Source organism: Delphinus delphis, chromosome 8 (genome assembly GCF_949987515.2).
Source record: "Delphinus delphis chromosome 8, mDelDel1.2, whole genome shotgun sequence".
In the NCBI taxonomy this organism is placed as follows: domain Eukaryota; kingdom Metazoa; phylum Chordata; class Mammalia; order Artiodactyla; family Delphinidae; genus Delphinus; species Delphinus delphis.
In genome coordinates this window covers 109,693,513-109,718,534 of record NC_082690.1, presented here as the reverse complement: position 1 = coordinate 109,718,534, position 25,022 = coordinate 109,693,513, and the positions used below count along the sequence as shown (strand labels likewise).

The following is a 25,022-nucleotide window of genomic DNA, read 5'->3' as shown; positions in this document are numbered from 1 at the left end:
CTTTCGAGAACCATGGAATTCAGGATTGTGGCCACTTCTGGGGAGGGGGTGGGGAGAGGCACCCGGTTCTGCCCGTAATATTTTATTTCTTGATGGAAAACATATCTGAAGCACAAAGGTCAAGGAGCTAATGTTAGTTGAAGCTGGACGGCGGGTACGTGGTGCCCACGTGTCCCTCTTCTCGATGGTACATTTGAAATCTTTCCTGGTGGGAGGATGGGAGCTGGTGAGTGGGCCCTGCAACGTCCAGCGCAGCCCCTGGGGCCGCGGCAGGAGCACAGGGAACGTGCTGCGGTGGGGGGAGGGCGTCCCAGGTCTCAGGCTGCTGAGGGCGGTGTGGTCAGTCCCTCCCTGCCCAAGCCAGCCAGGCCGAGCCCGCAGCCTGCGACCAGGAGGCCGGAGCAGGGCCCCACGGACGTCACCGGGCTCTGAGAGCCTCATGGCGCCCTCGGACCCTCAGGAGAAGCTCCGCCAGGGTTTGCTGATGGCATCAAATCAGATCCTGTCTGTTTAGGGTTCTGCTGGCCGCTCCCTGAACCCCACCTGCCTGCCGGTCCCTGAAAGGAGCCGGGGATTTTCTCCCTGTGCAGTGAGTTTTGATCACTCTCTCTCCTTTTGTTCTTACAGGTTGTCGTGGGCTGAACTGTGTCCCCCAAATTCATACATAGGGGTCCTGACCCCCAGCACCCCAGAATGTGACTATTTGGAGATGAGGTCTTTAAAAAGGTGGAAAGTGAAATGAGGTCACGAGGGTGGGCCCTGCCCCAGTGTGACTGGTGTCCTTATAAGAGGAGGAGGTCAGGACACAGACACACACAGAGGGACGACCCCGTGAGGACACAGTGAGGAGATGGCCGTCTACACGCCGAGGAGAGAGGCCTCAGGAGGACCAAGCCTTGCCCACACCTGGATCTGGGATTCCAGCCTCAGGACTGAAGACAAAAAACAACGAACAATGTTGCTCCAGTCACCCCAGGAAACACACCCTGATCAACCCTGCGGCTACACGGAGGGAGGACCCAGGTGGACGGGATGGGCGCTCAGAGAGGACATAGGGCTTTCGGGCCATCACCTGTTGGCGTTCCCCCGGAGAGTCCACCCCCTGCCAAGCTCGGGGAGTGACAGGGGAGGTGTCATTGGCTCAGTGATCCCGGCCGAGGGTGAAGCAGCTTCCTCTAGGGGACAATCTTGGTGTTGGGGGGGGGGTTGACTATCACTTCATTTAACAGACGGCAAAACCTGCCAAGGTGGGCCAGCAACCCGGGGGGTCACGCAGCTGGGGTAGGCAGCACCTCACCACGCTGATCCCCCGGAGACCCTGGTTGGGCTGGGCGAGGGAGGGGGCCCTGGGGACAAGGCCAGGGCCTCCCCAGCTCCCCTCCCAGCCCGGTCATGCCACAGAAAACGCCTGCTCTGTCCTGGCTGGAAGTGCTTCCGAGCCCTGATTTCCCGCTCTTCCCGTGGTTGGGATGCCACCCGCCCGCCGCAGAGCTGGGACCCGCGGCCGTCCTTGCACCACGTGGCTGAGAAACGGGTACCCAGGCCTTGCAGCCAGGCCACCTCCTCCTGTGCTATGGGCTGGCGGGGGGTAGCTGGGCATTTTCCATCCCCAACGTCCTCGGCGTCAGCAGGCCTGTTAACAAGGCCCCAGGGAGATCGGGGACGTTGCCACCTGGCATTGGAGGCCTGCCCCCCACCGGTGGCACGGGGCCAGCGGTGTCCTCTCTTCTCGGCTGTCCCTGGGCTGCCCCGAGCACCAGGAAGTGGCCGTTCCCCAGCATCTCCAGGGCAGTGAGCGAGCTGGTCATCTTCCCACTTCCTGCTCGGGGGACAGTGGCTCTGGGCCAGGCTGCAGGGCAGGCCGTGCCTCTAGTGCCCAGCCAGACCCCACCCCAGGGAGCCTGCATGCCGCCCGCCCCCCAGCACTGCCTGGGCTGCCCTCTACCGCCTCTGCCTGAGGATGGGGCCCCACACGGAGAACTTGCAGGGGGAACCCCACAAAGTGGGCCCCGGGTGCTCCCTACTTAGTGTCAGCTTTCAGGACTCTTCCTGCGAACGACGCCTGGACAGGGGTCTCGGGGGAGGCGTCCTGTAAGGACACCAGTGTTCACAGCGGCCTCCCGTCTGCGAAATCAGGGCTCACACAAACCCAGCCCCCAAGCAGCAGCTCTTGGCCGAACCGCAGGCATTTCTTGGCCGAACCCTTTGGCCTGTTGGTCAGAGATGGGCCAAGCGCCAGACCACGGAAGTTTACCCCGGGGCGGGGTCTTCTGCCCGTCCTTCTGGCGCTGAGGTGTTGCCGTATTTTCCTGAGAGGCCCGACAGAGGCTCGCCGCGAGGGCCAGTGCCGACTGCACCTTTGAGCCTGAGGGCCGGCGCTCGGTGGGGTGGGGGACGGCTGTCTCCTCTGTCGCTTCCCCTGGGTGGCTGTGCCGGGGGCATCTCCAGCCACTGCCCAGAGCCCGTCAGGTGTCCGGGGGTGGTGATGGGTGAGGGCCCCTAGGGCAGCACAGCCCGGCCACGGGTGGAGGGGCCCCAAGCGGCCCGCTGGCCGCGATGCTCAAGGGTCTGGAGTTCCCATTGCAGCTCACGTGAGTCTAGCTCTTCCTTGCATTTGGCTGCGGTGTCCAGGATGGTGGTGAGTGCTTCCGGGGCGTCACAACCCCCACCCCTCACGCGGGCTCTCAGCACCCACACGTCTGCGGCGAGCTGTCCCAGGACCCCCGACCCCGAGGGTCCTTTAATGCCCTCGACTTGGAGCAACAACTGGCTCAAATATCAAATAAAGTTCAGAGTTCTTTTCTTTCAGCTTTTAAACATATCACTCCTTGGTCCCGTAACCAGCGTGCATGGAGAAGTTCAAGGTCGACCCCATCTCTTTCAGAATCCTACCGTCTTCTACCCCCGCACCCTGGTAGCTGAGGTGTGATGGAGGCTTGGTAGCAAGAGGCCCGAGGAATTTGCCGTCCCCCGACCCGGGACCCGGAGCCCCTCGGGTGCCTTGCAGGGTCCTTCTGGTTTCTCTCACCGTCTCCCCTGTTCTTATGATTCACGCCCACAGAACTGGAAGTAGGTACCCTTTGTCCGTGAGATTTGGGCGTGCTGTGAGTAGCAGAAGTTCATTCTTTTTATTTCTGAGTGGAACTGTGTTGCAGCTTTGCCGCAATTATTTATTCACCCTACTACTGGTGGACGTCTGGTTCCTCCCAGTGCCGTGGGGTGAACTGTATCCCCCCCAAGTCACATGTCAACGTCCAAACACCAAGTACCTTGGAATGGACTTGTTGGAAATAGCGTCTTTCTGGAGGTGACTGAGTTAAAATGAGGTCACTTGGCTGGACCCTCATCCTGTATGTTGGTGTTTATTAAAAGGGGAGATTTGTAGACAGACACACACCAGGGAGGATGGATGCCACGTGAAGATGAAGGTGGAGATCGGGGTGATGCTTCCAGACGCCAAGCACACCAAAGACTGGAGCAAACACCCCAGAGCTGAGGGGGAGCACTCGACAGAAGCCCTCAGAGCCTCGGGGCGGGGCGCAGCCCCGCACTCCCCTTGATCTGGGACTCCCCGCCCCCAGGACGGAGTGAATGAACTTCTGTTGATCAGGCCACTTGTGCCCGGTGCCCTGTCCTCGGGCAGTCAGGGCTCGCGGCCGTGCCCAGTGTTTGGCTACTGTTAATAAAGTTGCAATGATCATTGGCACAGTGTTTCGGGTGGTGCAGCCACCGTCTCTCTTGGAAACGCTTCGTCCCACGTCAGGCAAACGGTTTCCCGAGTGGTCCTGGTGATGGGCATGTCCTCTCAGCCGGGACGGGGGCTCCACCAGCTCGGCGCTGGGCCAGCACCTGGAACGGTCCGTCTCCGCCAGCAGCCCTCCTGACGTTTCACTGGGTCGTGTCCAGGGGCTATTTTCCGTTTCTCTCTTGTTGGGCTGCCTTTGAGTCCCTTCCTTCTGAGGCCTTTTGTTTTCCACTGTGGGAAAAACGTTCCATTATTACTTTAACATTTTTCCTCTGCATAAAAATTTTTTTTAAAAATTATTTATTTATGGCTGCATTGGGCCTTCGTTGCTGCACGCGGACTTTCTCCAGTTGCGGCGAGCGGGGGCTGCTCTTCGTTGCGGTGCGCGGGCTTCTCATTGCGGTGGCTTCTCTTGTTGCGGCGCACGGGCTGTAGGCGCTTGGGCCTCAGTAGTTGTGGCACACGGGCTCTAGAGCGCAGGCTCAGTAGTTGTGGCACACGGGCTTAGTTGCTCCGCAGCACGTGGGATCTTCCCAGACCAGGGCTCGAACTCGTGTCCCCTGCATTGGCAGGCGGATTCTTAACCACTGGGCCTCCAGGGAAGCCACCTCCATTGAAATTTAAAATATTTTTCTTTGTGGTACGAAACATATAATATAGACTTTACCATCTCGCTATGCCTAAGTGCACAGCCCAGGGGCATTAAGCACGCTCGCATTGCTGCGCACCCTTCACCACCATCCACGTCCAGAAGTTGTTCATCCTCCCAAACCGAAACCCTGTCCCCATGAAACACTCACCCCCTCCCCTCCCCCAGCCCCGAGCCCACCGTCCACTTTCTGTCTCTATGGGTGTGACTCCTCCAGGGACCTCATGTGGGTGGAATCAGATGGGATTTGTCCTTCCGTGTCTGGCTTAGCTCACCGAGCATCGTGTCCTCAGGGTTCACCCAGGATGTAGCCTGTGGCAGGATGTCCTTCCTTTTTAAGGCTGACATCCATTTATGGATGGACCACATTTTGTGCATCTATCCACGCACCCTTCGACGGGCACTTGGGCTGCCTCTGTCTCTGGGCTGCTGTGAACATGGCGTATGAGTGCCTGCGAGCCTGCTGTCAGTCGCTCTGGGATTCTCCAGGGTCTTCCTGAGGAGAAAGTGGGGATGGGCCCAGACCCTCAGACGCACCTTGACGCATTCCCCGTGACCAGACCCCTCCTGCTCAGACCCTCACCTGAACCCTCTGGGGGAGGAGCCATTACAGGCTTGACCGGCCAGCCCAGGTGCTTGGAGGAGAGGGAAGGAGGAGAGATGCTGGGTGGGCTGGTCCACAGGCCTGCCTGCCATTGCCATTACCCTAGGCTGACTGGGACACTGCTGCCAGCCTCTGACTCCGACCTCATGGCCCAGGGGCCTGCTGAGGGCTGAGACCAGAGACGGCCAGAAGGCCTTCATCCCGTCCGCCTCCCACGGCCTCCCACTGTCCCCTCCCTACCAGCCCAGCCCCCCACCTTGCAAGGCAGCCTCGAGCTCTCTCCCTCTCAGCATCTCTGTGTCTCTGCCTCTCTCTCCCTGTCTCTCTCTGTGTCTCTCTCACTCTGTCTCCCACTCTGGGTGCTGACCAGTGACTGCGTCATTAGATAGGGCTTAGTTAAAACCCCATAAATCTCAAAGCTAAATAAGGCAGCTGGGCCAGCCCTGTGTGCAAACAAGAAGCACCTGTGTGGCCTCTGCCCCACTGCTGAGGAGGGCGGGACAGACCCCGTCGTCCTGACACTTTCCCTCCAAGCCTGCCGCCACCTCCTGGCTCAGAGGCCTTGCGAAGCAGAAGGGGCAGCGGCTGTGCGGTGATTCACAGAGAGGAGGGGCCGACCCTGGGCTGGGGAGTCCTGGGGAGTCACGAGGGTCATGTGCTGGAGGCAGAGTGGCCGGGCTCTCAGGGGCAGCCTCTGCATCACCGCCCCGGGTTCTGAGTCAGTTTTGAACCTGGGCCCTGGCCACCCTGATCCTGCTGGGCTGTGCAGCGCCTGCTCGGGGCGCCGGCTGGTGGTTGTAGCGGAGTCGCCGCGCGGCAGCTGCGTGGGTCACGCACGAGCAGGACGAGGACCAGATGCCTGGGAATCACCCCCACACGCCCAGCACCCACGTGGGATTCCAAGCCCAGGGGCTCGCGTGCAGCGGGGCTGCTGGTCAAGCGCTCAGCCACCTTCCTCCCCCAGAAGGGCCACGAGGCCTGTCCCGCCGGCCGGCCCCTGGCATGGCCGGGTGTGGAGACTTGGGGGACGGTGGCCTCGTGGCCCACGCTGACCCTCAGGGAGCACGTCCTTGAGGTTTCCGAGCTTCCCTTTATCATGGTGCCTTTTTCAGAAAAGCACAGACACTTATCAGAGCCAGGGAGCTACCGCACTTCTGTCCATGAGCTGCCAGCTGCCCAGCGGGGTGTCCGTCCATGTCCACCCTCCTTCCTTGACACTTGGGCGGGAACGCGTTCAGCGCCGCTGGGGACAACGTGCCTTGTCCTGACCTTGATCTGTCCCCGCACGTCTCCTTGCCTCCCGGAGACGGGCCGGGCAGGGCCAAGCCCACCACGTTCCAGGGGCCTCTCAGTCTCACGGCTTGCTGGGAAGGGCCGGGTGCCAGGAGGAAGGGTCACAGTGCCACGTCACTCCGTCGGCTGACCCGTGGAGCCCTCCTGCAAGGCCGCAAGGCGGGGAGGGTGCAGACAGGAGGAGCCATTCCTCTGAGAGGACCTCCCGGCCTCGGCAGGCCTGCTCGCACGCCCTTCCCCTGGGACCCTGAGGAGGTGACCTGACCTTAGAGGGCACGCAGCTTTCGGACCTGCCGTGACCCGCGGTGCTCCCAGCGGGGCGCAGGCACAGCCGGCTGGGCGTACAAACCCTTCCCTCAGCCCTCTTGCAAACCGCACACCCCGATCTTGCAACCTCCGGCCTCCCTGCCTCCGGCTGTCCTGCCGATGCTGCATCCTTGAGGGTGATGGGGGGCCGGAGAGGTCCTGCCCGCTGAGGCCCTACCTGTGGGCCTTGTCATAGGAGGCCCTGAGAGGGCAGGCATGTTGCCTGCGGGGGGGAACGGACGGCCACGCTCCTGCCCCACAGGTGCCTTGAAGGCAAAGAGGGAGCAAAGCCGTGGGGGGCCGATCCCCCATTCACAGACACCCACTCCGGGTGGGCCAGCCAGGCGGCTGTTGGAAGTGCTTGGGGACTGCAGGACCACTACCCTGAGCCCAGCGTCCCACCGGCACTGGGCGGCTGTAATCTGAGACTCTGTGCTGACCGCTCTGGTCACCACCTGTTTGCTGTGAGGTCTGGGAGGGCAGACCGTGCCCATCTCATGGCCCTCGAGCCCTACCCGCAGACATGTACTGTGGAACAAGAAGAAGGTGTCCCCATGGGGCAGCGGGCCAGGCACAGGGTCTCCGAGGCCCTCAGAAGTGGGGGCCTCAGGCAGCTGGAGGAGGCCGCGTCCCCAGCTTGCAGGTGGCTGCCACCCTGTCCTCTGGTGCCTGGGCCGGCGTCGCTAGTTGATAGGGCTTCCCCCTGCCCACACAGGCCTGGAAGTGGCCTTGGAACCCTGATGAACGCCCTGCGCCGGGTAGCCCTGCGCCCAGGGCTGGTGTGTAAGGAGAACCCCTACCATCTGGGAAGCCTGGCCTCCTCGCTTTACGCGGGAGCTGCTGCCAGAGAGCCTGGTTTGCCAGGAGGGATCTTTAAGAGTGGGGCACCTAGAGGCCCCCAACCCCGTTGTTCCTCCCCCGCTGCCACCAGCACCCCCTTGCAGGGCCGGAGCAGTGGCTGCAGAGACGTCCGGTTGACCCGCAGGCGGCCTGGTGCTGGGCTGCGTTCTGAGCCGCGTTTCCCTCCTTCCGCTCCTTCCTGGGGCCTTTGATTTACCCGGGAGGAGGGGACCCTAATGGATCTCTTCCTTTCCTGTGAATTGACGGGCCTTTCACTGCCACCGAGCCAGTGCATGGCTCCCTGGCCCGCGAACCCCATGGGAGGCTGCGTGACTCAGGCTCCCCGACGGGAACTGCCGCCCCTGCGCTGAGAGATCCTGGATTAGTCCCAGAGGGCAGGCAGCTGCCTTTGTCAGGGCTGTTCTGAAATCCTCCTTCAGGGAAGCAACACCCCACTAATCCCCGGGGGAAGGTCCTCTCCTCCCGGAGTGCCCGCCTGGGCCCCTCCCTGTGCGGCCCTGGGTTGCTTAGCAGGTTTCTGGGAGACAGCGGTGTCCTGCACGCAGTGGGACTTGATAAATGTTTGCTGCAGGAGAAAAGGAAAGGACGGTTCCACCCCCCGTCAGCTGGACCTGTGTCCACTGCAGCCCCCAGGAAGGCTTCAGTCCTCCCGGTCTAGAGCCACACGGTCGAGTCCTTCGGTGTGGACGGGGCAAGGTCTGTGCCAGGAGCAGGGCGCCGGGACACAGTTCCTTCCTTCCCTCCCTCCCTCCCTCCCTTGCGGGATATTAGTTCCCGGGCCAGGGACTGAATCGGGCTACCGCAGTGAAAGCGCGGAGTCCTAACCACTGGGCCGCCAGGGGAGCCCCTGCTTCCTATAGGTTATGCTGCTTGGGGGGGGGGGTTGATTTATTTTTAAAATTATTTTTTTGAATTGTGGCAAAATACACGCAACATAAACTTACCTCCTTAACCGCTTGTAAGTGAGACGTCAGCAGCGCTAACACGTTCTCGTTGTGTGACCGTCACCCCCATCCACCTCCAGAGCTTCTCCATCCTCCCACACGGACACTCTGTCCCCGTGAAACACTCCCCTCCCCTCCCCCAGCCCCGGGTCCCACCGTCTACTTCCCGTCTCTATGGATGTGACTCCTCTAGGGACCTCCTGGGAGTGGAATCAGACAGGACTTGTCCTTCTGTGTCTGGCTTATTTCGTTGAGTGTAGTGTCCCCAGGGGCCATCCTGTCGTAGCCTGTGTCAGGATCTCCTTCCTTCTTAAGGCCGAGCAATGTTCTACGATGTGGACGGACCACACTTTGTGACGCACTCACCCACGGACGGACACTGAGCTGCCTCCACCTCTTGGTGACGGTAGCACTGCCGCGAACACAGGTGTGCAAGGGGCCGACGTTCTGTAACGAGCAGGCTGGCGTGATCTAAGGTCACGCGAGAAACACGGAGGGTCCCAGCAGCAGGCTTGCAGCCCCCAGTGTGGGCCCAGCTGGATGGGCTCAGCCCTGCTGGAAGCGCCTTGCCAGGTATTGCTAGGCACCCCAGGGAAGTGGGAGCACAGCCACTGGCAGAGGGTCAGGTCCCTCAGGCGGGGCCACGGCCTGCGACGTCTTGCCAGTTTGGGAAGAGTCCCTGGGACCGCTGCCTTGTGAGGCGCCGCCAGTGGGCTCGGGGCGGGCAGCCAGGCGGGGCGGCGTCAGCCGCCAACGGTCTTGGGACGGGCTTTAGGGTCCCTGAAAACCCCAGGTTCCGCCCTCAGATCAGCAGTGCACCTCGGCCTGACCCCGGGGCCGAAGGCGGCTGAGACCGATAGCTGAGCAGCGTGTGAGGGGCTGTGTACAGCCCTGTGTGTCCTCAGAGCCGCCCCAGGCTCGGCTGCTCTCCGTGCCAGGCTGGGCTGGGCTGGCCTGGGGAGATGACACTGCCTTCTCTCCTACGAGGCCCAGCACCCTCCAGCCCCCCGCTGACCCACCCCCACTCCTAGAACTCTGATTTCCGCTCTAACCCTCCAGGGCAACCTTCCTCAGCTCCCACGAGCCCAGTCAGTGGGGAGGGGCGGGGGGCTCGAGTCCTCCCGCTGGGCGCTTGTCCTCGGGTTGGAATTTCTAAACTCTCTGAGCAGTGATGCCGAGGGGAGCGGACAGAGGGGCCGGCGAGGCCTGCAGGGGCTTCTTAGTGCAGACGGGGTGATCTGGCCCCATCCGCTCTGGTCCCGGCGTTGGGCCACCCCCACCGGGCTGGGCTGATGGAATCCTCACAGCTTCCTGGAAGGCAACCGGGACATATGTGTGCCGGGGGTGGGAGACACCCCTGCCCCAGGGACAGAGGACTTCCGAGCCCTGGAGACCCAAAGTCGTGGTGTCCAAGCAGAGGTGTGAGCCCCTGCTCTCTGACCCAGTGGGGGTCTAGAACTTGGGCTCATGCCTCTGAAGGACTCACCTGAGGCGGGGGCCCTGCTGCCCCTCCGTTCTGACCCCGCATCTCCCCTTCACACTGCTGTGTTACGACCTGTGAACGGTCTGTCCCCCAAATCGCAGTGTGCGCTGGAGGGAGGGATCCCATAAACACTGTGCAATAAATGGGTGAGAGAAGGTGGACGAGTGCAGGTGAGCGCAGGTGAGCCCAGGTGTGCGCGGGGGAGCGAGTGGTGTCTGCTGAGCAGGTGAGCCAGCCCCAAGCACACGGCCCTGGCTGTCCCACAGAGCCTCCTGGTTCCAGGGGGCCTGTCAGCCACGGAAGCTACGGCAGGAGTGTCTCCCCGTCAGGTCTGCCCACCCTGGGTGATGGGGCCCCCCGGCACTGACCTGTGGTAGCACAGGTTGGCTGAGGTGACGGGGGACAGCAAGGGGGGTAGACCGTGGCCAGCTCCCTGGCTGTGTGGCCTTCCATGGCCTGTTCCCCGTTAGGGTGCCTGCAGCTGCTTTGCATGGGACCAGCCCCTCCCGGCCTGTGCACCTGGAGGACGGTGTGCATCCCTGAGGGTCCCGGGCCTGGGAGAGCCCGTGGAGGCCCTCAGGGTCAGAGGTCAGGGAGCTGGAGCCCCCGAGGACGTCGCTCCAGGCCTCTCTCCCAGGCCTGAGGGCTCCGGCGCTGCTGGGCTCGTGGCCGCCTCCCTCCTGTCTCTGCTCCTGTCTTCATGGCCATGTCCCCTGCGTGGTCTCTGCTTCTCAGATCTCACTGGGACCCTTGCCAGTGGAGTTGGAGCCCAGGATGAAGGTCCCTCAAGGTCCTTAACTTAATGACACCTGTGAAGATCCTTTTCCCAGATACACATACTCACGGCTTCTAGGGGCTGGGGTGGGGCATGTCCTTTGGGGGCCGCCATTCACCTGGCTTCACCTCAGAACTCACAGCTCAGACAGCACAGTCCCCGGGGCGGGCAGGGCAGGTAGTCCATCCGATCCAACCACCAGGCAGGATGGGAGGGAATCCCCCCCCGGGGGCTCGGCCCCTCAGGCAGTGAGGCTTCACACTCGGAGGACCTGCAGGCTCTGCTCCGAGCAGCTCAGGGTATTGCCCACCGGGGCCCTGGCCCGTGGACGCCCCTGACGGGCCAGGCGGGGTGCGCCTGACTCCCAGGTGGGGGATCCTGGCAGCTCCCCGAGGCTGGCCCGTGCTGAGCGCAGAGATCCACGCCGAGCCGGGCCCCGAGCTGGGTCTGACTCAGGAGGGTCCACCCTCTAGAACATCCCACACAGAGCCACGAGAGCGAGGTCTGCTTTGCTCCGTGCTGTGTCCCCAGTGCGGGAACACGCCGGGCCCAGAGTGGGCCCTTGGCCGAAATCCTGAATGAAGGAAAGAGGCTCGTCCACACGCCCTCCCCGCTTCAGCCTCGAAGGAGCCCCCGGGGTGGCAGTCGCAGTCCTCACGATGTAGGACAGACTCTGCCCCCCCGGGCAGCCCTGAGCGGGGCTGACCGCTGGCACCCCCAGCCCTGCATCCTGCCATCTGGGGAAACCTCGGCTGCGCTCGGAGCAGCTCTGTGGGCCGTCTGTGCCCGGGGTGGGGGTGTTTCGGCCTTGGGCTGGGAGGGTCTCCGGGGGGGCAGTTCCCGGGGACGGATGGCCGAGTCCTTGCAGCCAGCACTCCTAGTGGCCAGGGGCAGGGGGAGAGGGCGTGGTCCTTGAGGGGCCCAGGTGGCACCCCGCAGGCCACCACGCAGAACTGCTGCGGCCACGGGGGTCCTGCTTCTCAGGACCTCTACCCATTTGCACGTAGCCCTCAAGTGCGGCCCTGCTGCCCCCTCGACAGCTGCCCCCAGGACCCTTCCAGCTGCCCACCATCCTGCTGGTCCCCACGGGAGGGGCTGGCCCTCAGTCTCCAGCCCCCTCCACGCAGCAGGCAGCCTTCACTTCTCTGCCTCTGGGTGGCCAGTGCCCACGCCAGCCGGACCTGTGTGTGCACCCGCCCCGATGTGTGTGTGCACCCGGGGCCTGAGGCCAAGTCACCCATGAGCACGCCCTGCCCAGAGCTGCCCAATGGGGAGGGGCGCAAGCCCGGGCTGTGCGGACACCGTCCAGCCATACAGGAGGGGGTTAGGACGTCCCGAGCCTTCCCTCCCACAGACAGGCACCCCTGGCCCAGATTCTGGCCACTACCATGGACGGCGGCCACTTCCTGGCCCAGCTGTCGTGCAGGTGGACATGACTGCAGGTGTGGGGCGCAGGGAAGCGGGGAGGGGAACATGCTGGACCCTCGTCTCTGGCCTTTGCTGGACAGGATAGCCAAGCTGGGGCAGCGGAGAGAGCCTCTTCCCCTTCCCCTATCAGGCCCAGGAGCTCCTCTCAGGTGTGGCCTGGCGGCCCACAGATAAGCAGATTAGCGCTGTGTGCGCCAGTGCGTGAAATCAGTGAAGTCAGCCTTATCAAGTGGGGATGTTGTCTCAGGTGGGGCTGGACAGGCCCAGGTGAGGAGGGCGTTCCCTACCCCACCCCATGGCTGGGAGGTGGCGGGGCCAGGAGCCTGGAGGGCCAGGGTGTGGAGGGGAGCAGGGAGCCCACTGCTTGGTGTTCCGGCCTCTGGTCCCCAATAGGCCTGCCCTTCCTGGCTCGTCCTCACAGAACATCCACTCGTGCATCTCCCGAGCTCCTGTGTCAGGGGCACCGACAGAGACCGGGAGGGGGATGCTGGGGTTTGGGGGGGCCCGGCCTGCTCAGGGCACCCAGTGGGGAGGGGCCTCGGGCATCAGCGGGGCAGTGTCTGCAGTGGTATTGGGGGCACCTGGGGCGACCGAGAGCACCCACATGCCATCTGGATGGATTCTCAAGAGGGGACCTCCACCAGCAAATGAGGAGGCGGTGTCGGGAGTTTGGCTGCCTGGCCTGAGGTCACTGGCCGGTGGTTTGAACCTCACCTCATCCCTACTGAGCTGCAAATATAATAAACCCAGAGAGGAAACTGGGGGAAAGCAATGCAGACACGGGGACTTGGACAGAGCCGGGCCGGTGGCCGGACAGTCGGTACCGCTCAGGTGGGCCCTGCTCGCAAGCGGCAGGGTGTTGGCACCCAGCCTTCCTGTCATTCCTGGCTGGACGTGAGGAGAAGGGCCATGGACAGGGAGGGGGGAGCCAGGGTGGCCTGGGGGGCCCGGGGGAGGGGCCGAGCCCTGGGCGGGCTTGCAGGAGGGCAGAGGAGGCTGGTGTGGGCACAGACCTGTAGCCGTTGGGGCCCTCCTCGTCTGCCCACCCCGGCCAGGCTGAGCCCCGTCCCCAACTTCTTCACTCCCTGAAAGTCCTGCTCTGGATCTGCCCCCGGGACCCCTGCCTCCTCCCAGCCCCACGTCCACCTAGTGAAGTCTCACCTTGCCGGACGCACCCTCCATGAAGCCCTTCCTTGTCCCCTGTCCGTCCTCACCCCACCCGCCCCTCGTCCACAGATGGGCAACAGGCTCTGCGGACAAGCTCCCAGGCCAGGCCCTTCAGCCGAGCCCCGCATCTGCGTGTGCATCCCGGGAGACTGCCGCATCCCGGGAGACTGCCGCAGCCCTGTGTCACTCTGGGAGGGGGGTGCGCCGAGGAGCCTGCAGTCTAGACCGCCCACCCACAGGGGAGGGCAGAGACACAGAGGCTGTGGGAGCCTGGAACCCACTGAGAGGCCAGAGGGGGGAGAGGCGAGGCCGTGGTCCCACCCTGCCGCCATGCTCCTGCCCCTGCTTGGCCCTTCCTCCTCTCGCGGTCACCTCCTCCAGGAAGCCAGCAGGATGTGGCCCCCCTCCTGTCTCTTCCCACCCCCCACTAGCCTCAGAGCTCCTCCAGTGGGGCCACAACGGGGGAGCGTCTGCGGGGCCTGCTAAGGGCTTGTGAGGTGATGCAGCCGCCCCAGGCGCCTGGCTGCCATTCCCTGTGCTCCAGTGGTGCCCAGCCTCTGCCACAGGCAATTCAGACCCTCTGGTATGGGAACCGGCGCGCACCGCACCAGCTTCTGATCTCTCCTCCTCTCGCCCTCACGTCCTCACTGCATCCCAGCCCACTGGGTCCTCACCGTGCCGGTATCTGCTTGGCGTTGCACAAGGAACACCTTCCATGCTTTCCTCGCCCAGCTGTGCACCCACCGTTGGAAATTCTCTGTGGCCCTCCGGGCCAGGTCTGCCTTTTCCACAGGGCATCGTTTCCCTTGCATCTCGACCGTGCTGGCTACGTATCTCTAGACTTTCTGGAGACCCCGCGTCATTATCACCCACATTCTTACTCCATCAGGTCCCACCTCAGCCCCCTCAGGATTTAACCCTTTGAGGGCCATTTCCTCCCTGGCACCCCAGCCTTCTCATTCATGCACAGATCTCCACTTATTCAGGATTACTTTACCCCTCTGGGCAATAAAGATATGGAAAAAGGAACATCTTTAGTAAAACTGTTGGGCCAGGCTTTGCCCTCTGCCACAGCACATGGTAATGCTCCAGCAGAACAGTGAGCCCACGACAGACGTGTCACGTGGGTCCCGAGTGGAACTTGGCTGGTTTAAGCCTCAGACTTTTAAGTAACTGACTGATACACTGACCAACTGGTGAGCCCAGGGGCCAGTAGACCCTGTGGTCCCCTCAACAGGAAAGTACCAGAGGCCCGGAGAAGCCACTTCATGGCAAGCAAACAACAAACAAATAAAACCAACTGAAGTGGGGCCCTTGGAAAGAGTCATCAGCTGGTATGAGAGTCAGGAGAGACACATAGTTTTGTAAGAATAAAAGTTACGACAGGGAAATAAAGTACATTTTAGAAAGTATCTATTAATTCAAGAAACCGTTGACTCTGAAACAAGAAGGGAAAGACAGACAATGAAAGACAGCTAAAAAGGGGACTTCCTTGGTGGCGGAGTGGTTAAGAATCCGCCTGCCAATGCACGGGACACGGGTTCGAGTGCTGGTCCGGGAAGATCCCACATGCCGTGAAGCAACTAAGCCCGTGCACCACAACTACAGAGTCTGCGCTATAGAGCCCGTGAGCTACAACTACTGAGCCCGTGCGCCACAACTACTGAGCCTGCGCTCTAGAGCCCACAAGCCATAACTAGTGAGCCCGCGTGCCACAGCTACTGAAGCCTGTGCACCTAGAGCCCGTGCTCCGCAACAGGAGAAGCTACTGCAGTGAGAAGCCCACAAACCGCAACAAAGAGTAGCCCCCCACTCAACACAACTAAAGAAAGCCCACTTGCAGCAACGGAGACCCAATGCAGCCAAAAATAAATAAATAAATAAATTAGTTTTTTTTTAAAAAAAGACTGAAAAGAAACGATCTGTGGGTACACACCACAGCACAGGTGAGTCTCGGAAACATCCAGGCACCAGGAGCTACTCCTTCTGATTCCATCTGCGTGACATTCCAGAACATTCCAGAACACACACGAATAAGGTACAGGGACAACACTCAGACCAGCGGCTGCCTGGCTCAGGAATAAGGGTGGGGTTGACTGGAAAGGGGCACGAAGTAATTTTTTGAGGTTATGGAAATGTATCTTGATCGTGATGCTGGTTTCCTGAGTGTGAACATTTGCTAAAACTCACTGACTATTGACTTGAAGTGAATTAATCTTCTGGTGTGTGAATTATATCTCAATAAAGTTTAGTCTAAAAGAAAAGAAAAACCTGATTAACTGAAAAGAAATCAGGAAAGAGGAACAAAGAACAGGTGGGTAAAACACAAAACAAATTGCAAGATGATAGACTTAAACCCAACCGTGCCAATCACATAACTGGATTGAAGATACGATAAAAGAAAACATTTTTGAGCTGAAGCAAGACGTCTTTTTTTGTGTGTGTGGTACGCTGGCCTCTCACTGTTGTGGCCTCTCCCGTTGCGGAGCACAGGCTCCGGACGCGCAGGCTCAGCGGCCATGGCTCATGGGCCCAGCCGCTCCGTGGCACGTGGGATCTTCCCGGACCGGGGCACGAACCCGTGTCCCCTGCATCGGCAGGCAGACTCTCAACTGCTGCGCCACCAGGGAAGCCCGCAAGCTGTCAGTTTTGCTCATTTATTTAGTTATTTGAGAACCTCTCCTTTTCATTGAACAAAGGTCACAAAAACAGACGAAAATCCTTGCTCTCATAGGAGGTAAAGTTTAGCAGGAACATCATTTTCTGGTTCTATAGTCTCACTAATCTGTGTATAATTGCAAAAGGAACATAATTCTGTGGGAATATTCATCCTGGGGAGGTGAGCCTGCCTGGAGCAGAGAACAGCCAGAGAAGGTGCCCTTAAACAGGTGATGGAGGTCAGCGGGGAATGGATGGGGGTCCAGAAACAGGTGTCAGACACAGGTGTTCAGAAGCACGTGCAGCCTGGAGTGGGAGGGAACGGGTCTTCTGAACACTGTTAAGTCTAAGGATTAGAAAGAATATTTTCCACATTTCCACATACTTTTCCTGGAAACTAAAAGGACTTGAAGACATACTTTGAGATCATACAATCAAGACACAATCTCGGTTCAAGAATGGGAAAGTCTTGACCTAAGAAGCCTGGTGAGAGCCCTGGAACTGTCTGGTTTAGGGGCTGCTCCAGGTGGCTGTGTGCTGTGGCAATAGTCCTGAGTGCAAAGATCAGAAGTAACTCTTGCAGGACAGACACAGGGGTGAAATTGTTATTACAATCCAGAGTGAACATTCCAGAACAAGGCCTGGAAGAATGGAAGGGTGGTGGTTTCTCTGCCATCCACAGGGGTGACTCAATATTGCTGATAGAAAAAGATAGCCTCTATGGTAACATTACTCAGTGAATATCCACAGGGCAGAAAAGGCAAAGTAAACATAAGCCAAACGGCACGAGAAGGGCAGAGGCCAAAGAAAGAGGCAGGGATGCGTCCAACAGGGTGGCTGGGGAGCCCACTCTTACCTGTGAGAATAAAGGCACATCCAACTTCCCTGAACACAAAGCTGGAGGTGGGGTGAGAAAGGGAGAAAAACACTTACAGGCTGACTCCATGTTTATAAGAGACATATCTAAAAATCATGCCACAGGAGAGTTAGAGGGGAAAGGCAACAGCTTCCCCCAGAGTGTCAGTGGAGGTTGTGCAGGGGAGCAGTAATGAGGAACACCTGCCCCCCCAGCCAGGGAGGCCTCATGGGGAGCCAGGACTCCCACCCCACCCAGCAGTAATGAGAAGGCCTTTTGGGTGTCAACAGAGGGTTGGACCCCTGTCTGGTTCTCCCCTTCCCTTGGTAAATCTGTGCTAGAGAAAGCCAACTAAACAGGCTTAAATAAGGTCCAGAATCTCACGGCAGTACCCAAAATGTCCCAGTTTCAATAAAAATATTGCTCATCATGACCAGAAGCAGGAAGATCTCGACCTGAATGAGAAAGGACGGTCAACAGAGGCCAACACTGATGACACAGATGTTAGATTATCCAGCAAAGAGTTTAAAGCAGCTGCCAGAAAATGTTTCAGTTATGGACACATTGAAATGAATAAAAAATACAAAGTGCAAGCAAAGAAAGAGAAAATATAAAGGAGAACCCATGGGAACTTTGGAACCGAAAATTACAATAAATGAAATAAAAGCCAACCCAACACAATGGAGGGAAAGGATCACTGTACTGGATTGTAGAACAATGGAAATTACCCGATCCGATCAACAGAAAATACATGGGAAAAAAATGAACAGAGACTCAGAAACCTGTGGGATCTGTGCCACAGGGGACCTGGAAAAAGCACTCAAAGAAATAAAGTTTTAAAACATCCCAAATTTGGCAAAAGACCCACAGATTGAAAAAGCTGAGTGAATTCTAAACAGGTTAAACCCAAAGAAAGCCATACCAAGACATACCATAGTCAAACTTCTGAAACCTAAAGGCAAGAAAATTTAAAAAATGAAAGCAATGAGAGAAACAGCACTTTACCTTTAGGGGTAAAAACCAATTTGAATGACGGCCGATTTCTTGTTAGAAATCATGAAGGCCAAAACAGCATGACATCTTCCACGTGTTGAAAGAAAAGGACTTGCCAGCCCAGAATGCTCAACCCCGTGGAAATGTTCTCCAGAAAGGAAGGGGGAGACAAGCCATTCTCAGATGAAGGAAAAGCTAGAGAATCTGTCACCATAAGATCTACCCTAAAAGCTGCGAAATTTGTGAACTGAAAACTGATATAACTGAAAGGGGAAATATATAAATTTACAATCCTGGCTGGAGATGTCAACCCCCGTCTCTCAACAACTGACAGAACAACTAGACAGAACATCATCAAGGATGTAGAAGAACTTAATACCATCAACCAACAGGATCTAATCAACATTTACAGAACACTCCACCCAACAGTAGCAGAATACACACACTTTTTAAGACAATATACCAAGACGGACCATATCCTGGGACACAAAACAAATCTCGACAGATTTAACATAACGGAAACCACACAGAGTTTGTTCTCTGACAACAATAGAATCAAATTAGAAACCAGTAACCAAAAGTTAACAAGAAGATCTCCAAATACTCAGAAACACGTTTCTAAATAATCCATGGACCAGTGAGGAAGGCTCAAGGAAGCACAGAGATACACTGAACTGAATAGAAATGAAAACTCAACATATCAAAAATTCTAAAGCAGTGCTGGGGGAATTTTATACCAGTAAAGGTGTATACTAGGAAAGAGGAAATGTCTCGTATCAGTACACGAAGCTCCCACCTCAAGAACCTATAGGAAAAGAAGAGAAAAAGGGACTCAAAGCAGAAGGAAGGAAAGAGCAAAGACAGCAGCAGAAACCGGAGAAATTGAAAACAGGAAAATGGGAAAGAAGTGAATGAATTTTAACTCATTCGAATGGAAGAAATGAAATGAAAGAAAGAAAAATATCAATAAAATTTACAGAACTCTAGAAAGCCTGAAAAGAAAAAAGAGAGAAGACCCAAGTTACCGATATCAGGAATGGAACAGGGGGTATCACTACAGAACCCACAGTCGTCAAAAGGGTAGTGAGCAAATGCTAGGAACAACTCTACACGCAGAAACTTGACAACTTAGATGAAATAAACCAATTCCTCAAAAAGCAAAAACTACCACAACTCACTCAATATAGATAATTTGTGTAGCCTTATAACTATTAAGGAAATTAGATTCATAATTTTAAACTCCAAAAAGAGAATCCAGGCTCAGATGGTTTCAGTGAAGAATTCTATCAAACTTTTAAAGAAGAATTATCACCAAATCTGCACAACTTCTTCCAGAAAGGAGAAGAGGAGGGGACACTTCCCAATTCATTTTATGAAGTTAGTATTACCCAGATACCATAACTATAGAGACAGTACAAAAAAAATTAAAAGCCAAAACCAACAACTGCAGATTAACATCTTTCGTAAGTATAGATACAAAAATGTTTTACAAAGTAACGGCACACAGAGTTCATCAGTACATAAAGAGAATTATACATTTTCACCAAGTGGGGTCCATTCCAGGGACGCAGGCTGCTTCAATATTCAAAAATGAATGAAATCAACTATATTAACAGGCCAAAGAGGAAAAATCACATGAGCATATCAATTAATGCAGAAAAAGCCCTTCACATGACAAAGTCCAACATCCACTCATGATAGAAGCTCCCAGAGAAACAGGAATAGAGGCAGCTTCCTCCGCTGGATGGGGACCGTCTACAAAAACCCTACTGCTAATATTGAACTTCTTGGGGAGAGATGAGTGCTGGAAGCCAGGCAAGGATGCCCACTCTCACCAGTCTTCTCCAACAGGCCTGGAAGTTCTAGTCAATGCAGTAAGGTAAGAAAAGGAAACAAAGAGCACCCAGTTTGGAAGAAATGAAGCTGTCCGTATTTGCAAACGACACCATTGTCTACACAGAAAATTCCAAATAATCTATTATTAAAAAAAATCTAAGAATAAGCCGATTCTGCAAGCTTCAAGGATACAAGATAAACATACGCCCATGAGCTGTATTTCTATATCTTACCAATGACCACGTGGTCACTGACCATTGTATTCAGAATATAATACTATTTGCGATTGCTCAAATAAATGGAAAAACTTAGGTGTAGATCTAACAAGGCCTATATAGGACTTGGGTGCCCCAAACTGCAAAACGCTGATGAAAGGAATCACAGAGGATCTGAACAGATGGAGTGTCCCCGACCTCAGGTTCAGCTGCTCGTCAGCTCAAGAATCCAATACTAGAGACAAGTGTTGGCTAAAAGGAAGGTAGCTTTATGGAGGAAGCCAGCAATCCTGGGGAGAACGTGGACCCGTGTCCCAAAGAACCAACTCCTCAGCTGCGGATCAGAGGGCAGGAGCTTTTAAAGGGGAGTTTCAGGGCTGTATAGGCGGAGGGAGGGGCTCAATGCAGAAACAGCAGAGTCAGCGCTGGAAGTCATTTTGAAACTGGTCTGCAGTGGTCTGATCAGTGTCATCTTTTTTTTTTTTTTTTTTTTTTTTTTTTTGCGGTACACGGGCCTCTCACTGTTGTGGCCTCTCCCGTTGCGGAGCACAGGCTCCGGACACGCAGGCTCAGCGGCCATGGCTCACGGGCCCAGCCGCTCCGCGGCATGTGGGATCTTCCCGGACTGGGGCACGAACCCGTGTCCCCTGCATCGGCAGGCGGACTCCCAACCACTGCGCCACCAGGGAAGCCTCAGCGTCATCTTGATTGTTTTAAGTGCAGTTGATCTTCAGCTCCAGGGTCGGTTTGTTCCCATTTCCTTGAGGCCAGTTCTTGGAATTGTGCAAGACGGAGCAGCTTATGTCATGGCTACAGTCTGGTCACCACGCAGTCAGCTTTTTCCATTCAGTGCCAGTTTCTGTATCTGCAAAACAGCTCAAAGGATATGGCTCAGGATATTATCTATAGCCCTGGAGGAGGGACTAAAGGTCCTTGACTTTGTTTAATGGCTAAACTATTATTTCATCTTGTTTGACTGTTTTCCTTTGTTTCTTCATTTTCTCACTTCTCTGATTAAATTTATTCTTTGGAACTCAGGGGAGGCCTAGGAAGCTAGGTCTCTATAAACAAGAGGCAGACGGAGGACAGGGCAGGGTCTGTCCCAGGAAGGCCCCACAGGGTCCCACTCACATAAAGACATACCATGCTCATGCACTGGAGGGCTTGACATGGTGAAAGTGTCAATTCTCCTCAAATCAACATACAAGTGCAATACAATTCCTATCAAAATCCCAGCAAGGGTATTTGTAGATATAGACAAGATTATTCTAAAATTCATATGGAAACATGGAGGAACTAGAGAAGGCAAAGCAACTGTGAATAAGAAGAAATTGGGAGACATCAATGTACCTGATTCCAGGACTTCTTATGTAGCTGGATAACCAAAACTATGTGGCATAAGTAGAGGGGTAGAGACAGATCAGTGGGACAGAAAAGAGACCCAGAAACAGACCCACACAAATACGCCCAAAGGTGCCAAAGCAATTCAGTGGATGAAGGGTTGATTTTTCCACAAGTTGCTGGAGGCATTGGACATCCAAAAAAAGAATGTGGACCTAACTCACATGTTATGCAAAAATTAGCTCAGGATGGATCGCACACTTAAAGGCAAAATGCAAAACTCTACAGCTTTTAGGAAAACGGGAGAAAATCTTCAGGATTTAGGATTAGGCAAAGAGTTCTTAGTCTTGACACTAAAAGCATGATCCGTAGAAGGAAATAAAAGGTAAACTTGACTTTATCAAAATTAAAAACTTCTGCTCCATGGAAGACCCTGTTGCGGGATAAAAAGAGAAGGTACTGACTGGGAGAACATATTTGCAAACCACACATTCACCAAAGGGTTGGTATCTAGAATATATAACAAACTCTCAACATAGCAACACTAAAAACCAAACAATCCAATTAGAAAATGGGTAAAAGGCATGAAGGGTCGCTTCTCTGAAGAGGACATAGAGAAGGCAAATAAGCACATGAGAAGGCGCTCAACATCATTAGCCTGGAGGGAAATGTAAATTAAAACCACAAGGAGAGGGCTTCCCTGGTGGCGCAGTGGTTGCGAGTCCACCTGCCGATGCAGGGGACACGGGTTCGTGCCCCGGTCTGGGAGGATCCCACATGCCGTGGAGCGGCTGGGCCCGTGAGCCATGGCTGCTGAGCCTGCGCGTCCGGAGCCTGTGCTCCGCCACAGGAGAGGCCACAGCAGTGAGAGGCCCGCGTACCGCAAAAAACAAAACAAACAAAAAAATAATAATACAATCACTCTAATAATAATAACAGTTTGTTGAGTTCTTAAAAATCTAAACACGCAACTACTGTACAGCGCAGCAATCGCACAAAGGCATTTATTTATCCCGGAGAAACAAGAGCTGATGTTTACAGCAAAGCCCATGCACGCATCTTCACAGCAGCATCATTTGTAACAGCCAAAACCTGGACACAACCCAGATGTCATTCAACAGGTGGGTAGATGAACAAGCTGTGGTCCGTCCATGCCCTGGGATCTCACTTGGCGGTAAAAAGCAGTGAACACAAAACAATCTGAGTGAAACTCCAGAGAATTATGCTGAGTGAAGAAAGACGGTCCCCAAAGGTTCTGTACAATTCCTGAAACAACAAAATTATAGAACTAGAGAACAGACTTGTGGTTGTCGGGGGTTAGCTAGGTGGTGAGAGTGAGAGCAAAGGCAAGAGGCAGGATGCTGGGGGGCTGGAAATGCTCTTTGTCTCGGCTGCATCAATGCCAGCATCCCGGTCGAGATGTCCCACTGTTGTTTTGTAAGATGTCACCATTGGGGGAGGCTGGGTAAAGGGTACCTGGAATCTTTCTGGATTATTTCTTAGAGCTTCATGAGAACCTACAATTCTCTCAAAATAAAAAGCTTAATGGAAAAAAACCCCATAGCATCAAAATATGTTCAACTGTCTTTTCAGCAAATGGTGCTGAAGTCCTTGAACATCCACATGCAAAAAAATGAAAGAAAGAAAAGAAACGCAATCCGTACACCACACCTCACACACGAATGAACTCAGAACGGATGAGGATCCAAACGTAGGACCTAAAATTACAAGACTTCCACAGGAAAGCAAGAGAAAACCTTGGTGACCCTGGTGGAAGCAAAATTTCTTAGCTATGACACCAAAAGCAAGACCCATAAGAGAAGAAATTGACAAATTGGGTCTCATCACAATGAAAAACCTTTGCTTTTTGAAAGACGCTCTGAAAAGTGCAAAGATCAACCATGAACTGGGAGAAGATGTTGACAAATCACGTGTCTGATAGAGGACTTGTGTTCAGACACACTCAACAATAAGAAAGCAAACAGTTCAATTTAAAAATTGGCCAAAGTGTTGACGGTCCCCTCAGCTAAGAAGACACACGGATAGAAAGTATCCCCAACGTCAAAAGCTGTTAGAGAAAAATTCACATGAAAGCTACGAGGAGACTCGCACAGAGCGGCCCGGCTGCCACACGGCTGGCGGAACCAGGACGGCACAGCCCTGCTGGAATACGGCCCAGCAGTTTATTATAAGCTAGACGTACTCTTACCGTAGGGTCCAGTCACCCATGCCAGTATGCATTCATCAGAACTCCCAAAATGCTGCACGAACAAGAGAGAGTTTTACTGTGTATAAGTTACACCTTAATAAACAATGAAAAATATACAGAGAGTTGATGTCAAAAAGAGCACAGAGGAATTGCGAAGAGGTGGTTGTAGCGTCCCACCCCATGACAGGTGCAAGAGGGACGGATAGACAGACATAGAGGCAAGATTTCAATTATGTGATTCCTAAGATTTATTTATTCATACGTTTCTAACTTTATTCCCTAATACAGATGACATTCATTCATTTTTACAGTCCAGAAGATAGTCACAGAAATTAATCTATATTAGTGTCCAGGGGAAACTGCAACTCATTCCAAAGATAATAAATGTTACTTGTTTATGAAATGTTAGCCATGGTCCAGCAAAAATTCAAGCAAAGCAAAACAGTGTAATTGGCGAGTTAACGGTGTGGTTAGCCCCCGGCCCCTCCCCCCTCCCCTCCCCCTTCCATCATCTGGGCAGAATGGGGACCCCAGGAAGAGACCCACACATGTGGCTACTTGGCTTGTGACGAACACACCATGAACAGCAGTGCTCGGGCCCTTGGACAGCGGATGGAAAAACGTGAACCTGACCAGGCCACACCACACGCAGACAGGATTCCAGCTGGATCTCGGTCCCATATGTGGAATGGGAAACAAGAAAACTTCTGGGAGAAAACATGGGAGCGTGTCTTCAGGACTGTGAGTTAGATGAAGATTACTTAGAACACGAAAACATCAACTAAGAAAGAAAGAAAAGGATAATTGTGTTCCATCAAAATTAAGAACTTCGGGCTTCCCCGGTGGCGCAGTGGTTGGGAGTCCGCCTGCCGATGCAGGGGACGCGGGTTCGTGCCCCGGTCCGGGAAGATCCCACGTGCCGCGGAGCGGCTGGGCCCGTGAGCCATGGCCGCTGAGCCTGCGCGTCCGGAGCCTGTGCTCCGCAACGGGAGAGGCCACAGCAGTGAGGGGCCCACGCACCGCAAAAAAAAAAAAAAATTGTGTTAAAATACATGTAACAAAATGTACCATCTTAACCATGTCTAAGGGCACATTTCGGAGGCACTAAGCACATTCACATCATTGTGCAAACTTCACTACCGTCCACTCCAGAACGTTCCATCCTCCCAAACGGACGCTCTGTCCCCATTACACACTCACTCCCCTGCCCTCCCCCAGCCCCTGATCCCCACCGTCTACTTTCTGTCTCTATGGATGTGACTCCTCCAGGGACCTCATGCGACTGAGTCACGCAGGACTTGTCCCGCGTCTGGCATATTTCACTGGGCATCTTGTCTCCAAGATTCATCCTGTGCAGCCTGAGTCAGATTTCCTTCCTTTTTAAGGCTGAATAATATCTCACTGTGTGGATGGACCACGTGTACCCCTTCATCCATCGATGGACACTTGGGTTGCCTCTACCTCTGGGCTGCTGTGAGCACAGGTGTGCAAATATCTCTTCGAAGCCCTGCTTTCAGTTCTTTTGGGATACACCCAGAAGTGGTGGTCTAATTTCTATGAGCACGATTTTACACTGTGAACAATACCTTTTAAACGTGCTGATGGCGTTAGACAAGCCCCAGCCCCCCGAGTGCCGATGTCCTTTTGTCCTGGGGTCAG

General features: G+C 55.4%; 1 protein-coding gene across 1 annotated transcript in view; it reads left to right on the top strand.

Moving 5' to 3' along the window:
• The window catches only part of LOC132430353 (mucin-5B-like), a 108,997-nt gene that overhangs the window by 10,490 nt on the left and 73,485 nt on the right, over positions 1–25,022 (top strand). The window contains exon 4 of the mRNA XM_069540989.1: positions 13,325–13,454. Within this exon, the coding sequence (XP_069397090.1) occupies positions 13,325–13,454 (130 nt within the window). The remainder of the gene's footprint in view (positions 1–13,324; positions 13,455–25,022) is intronic.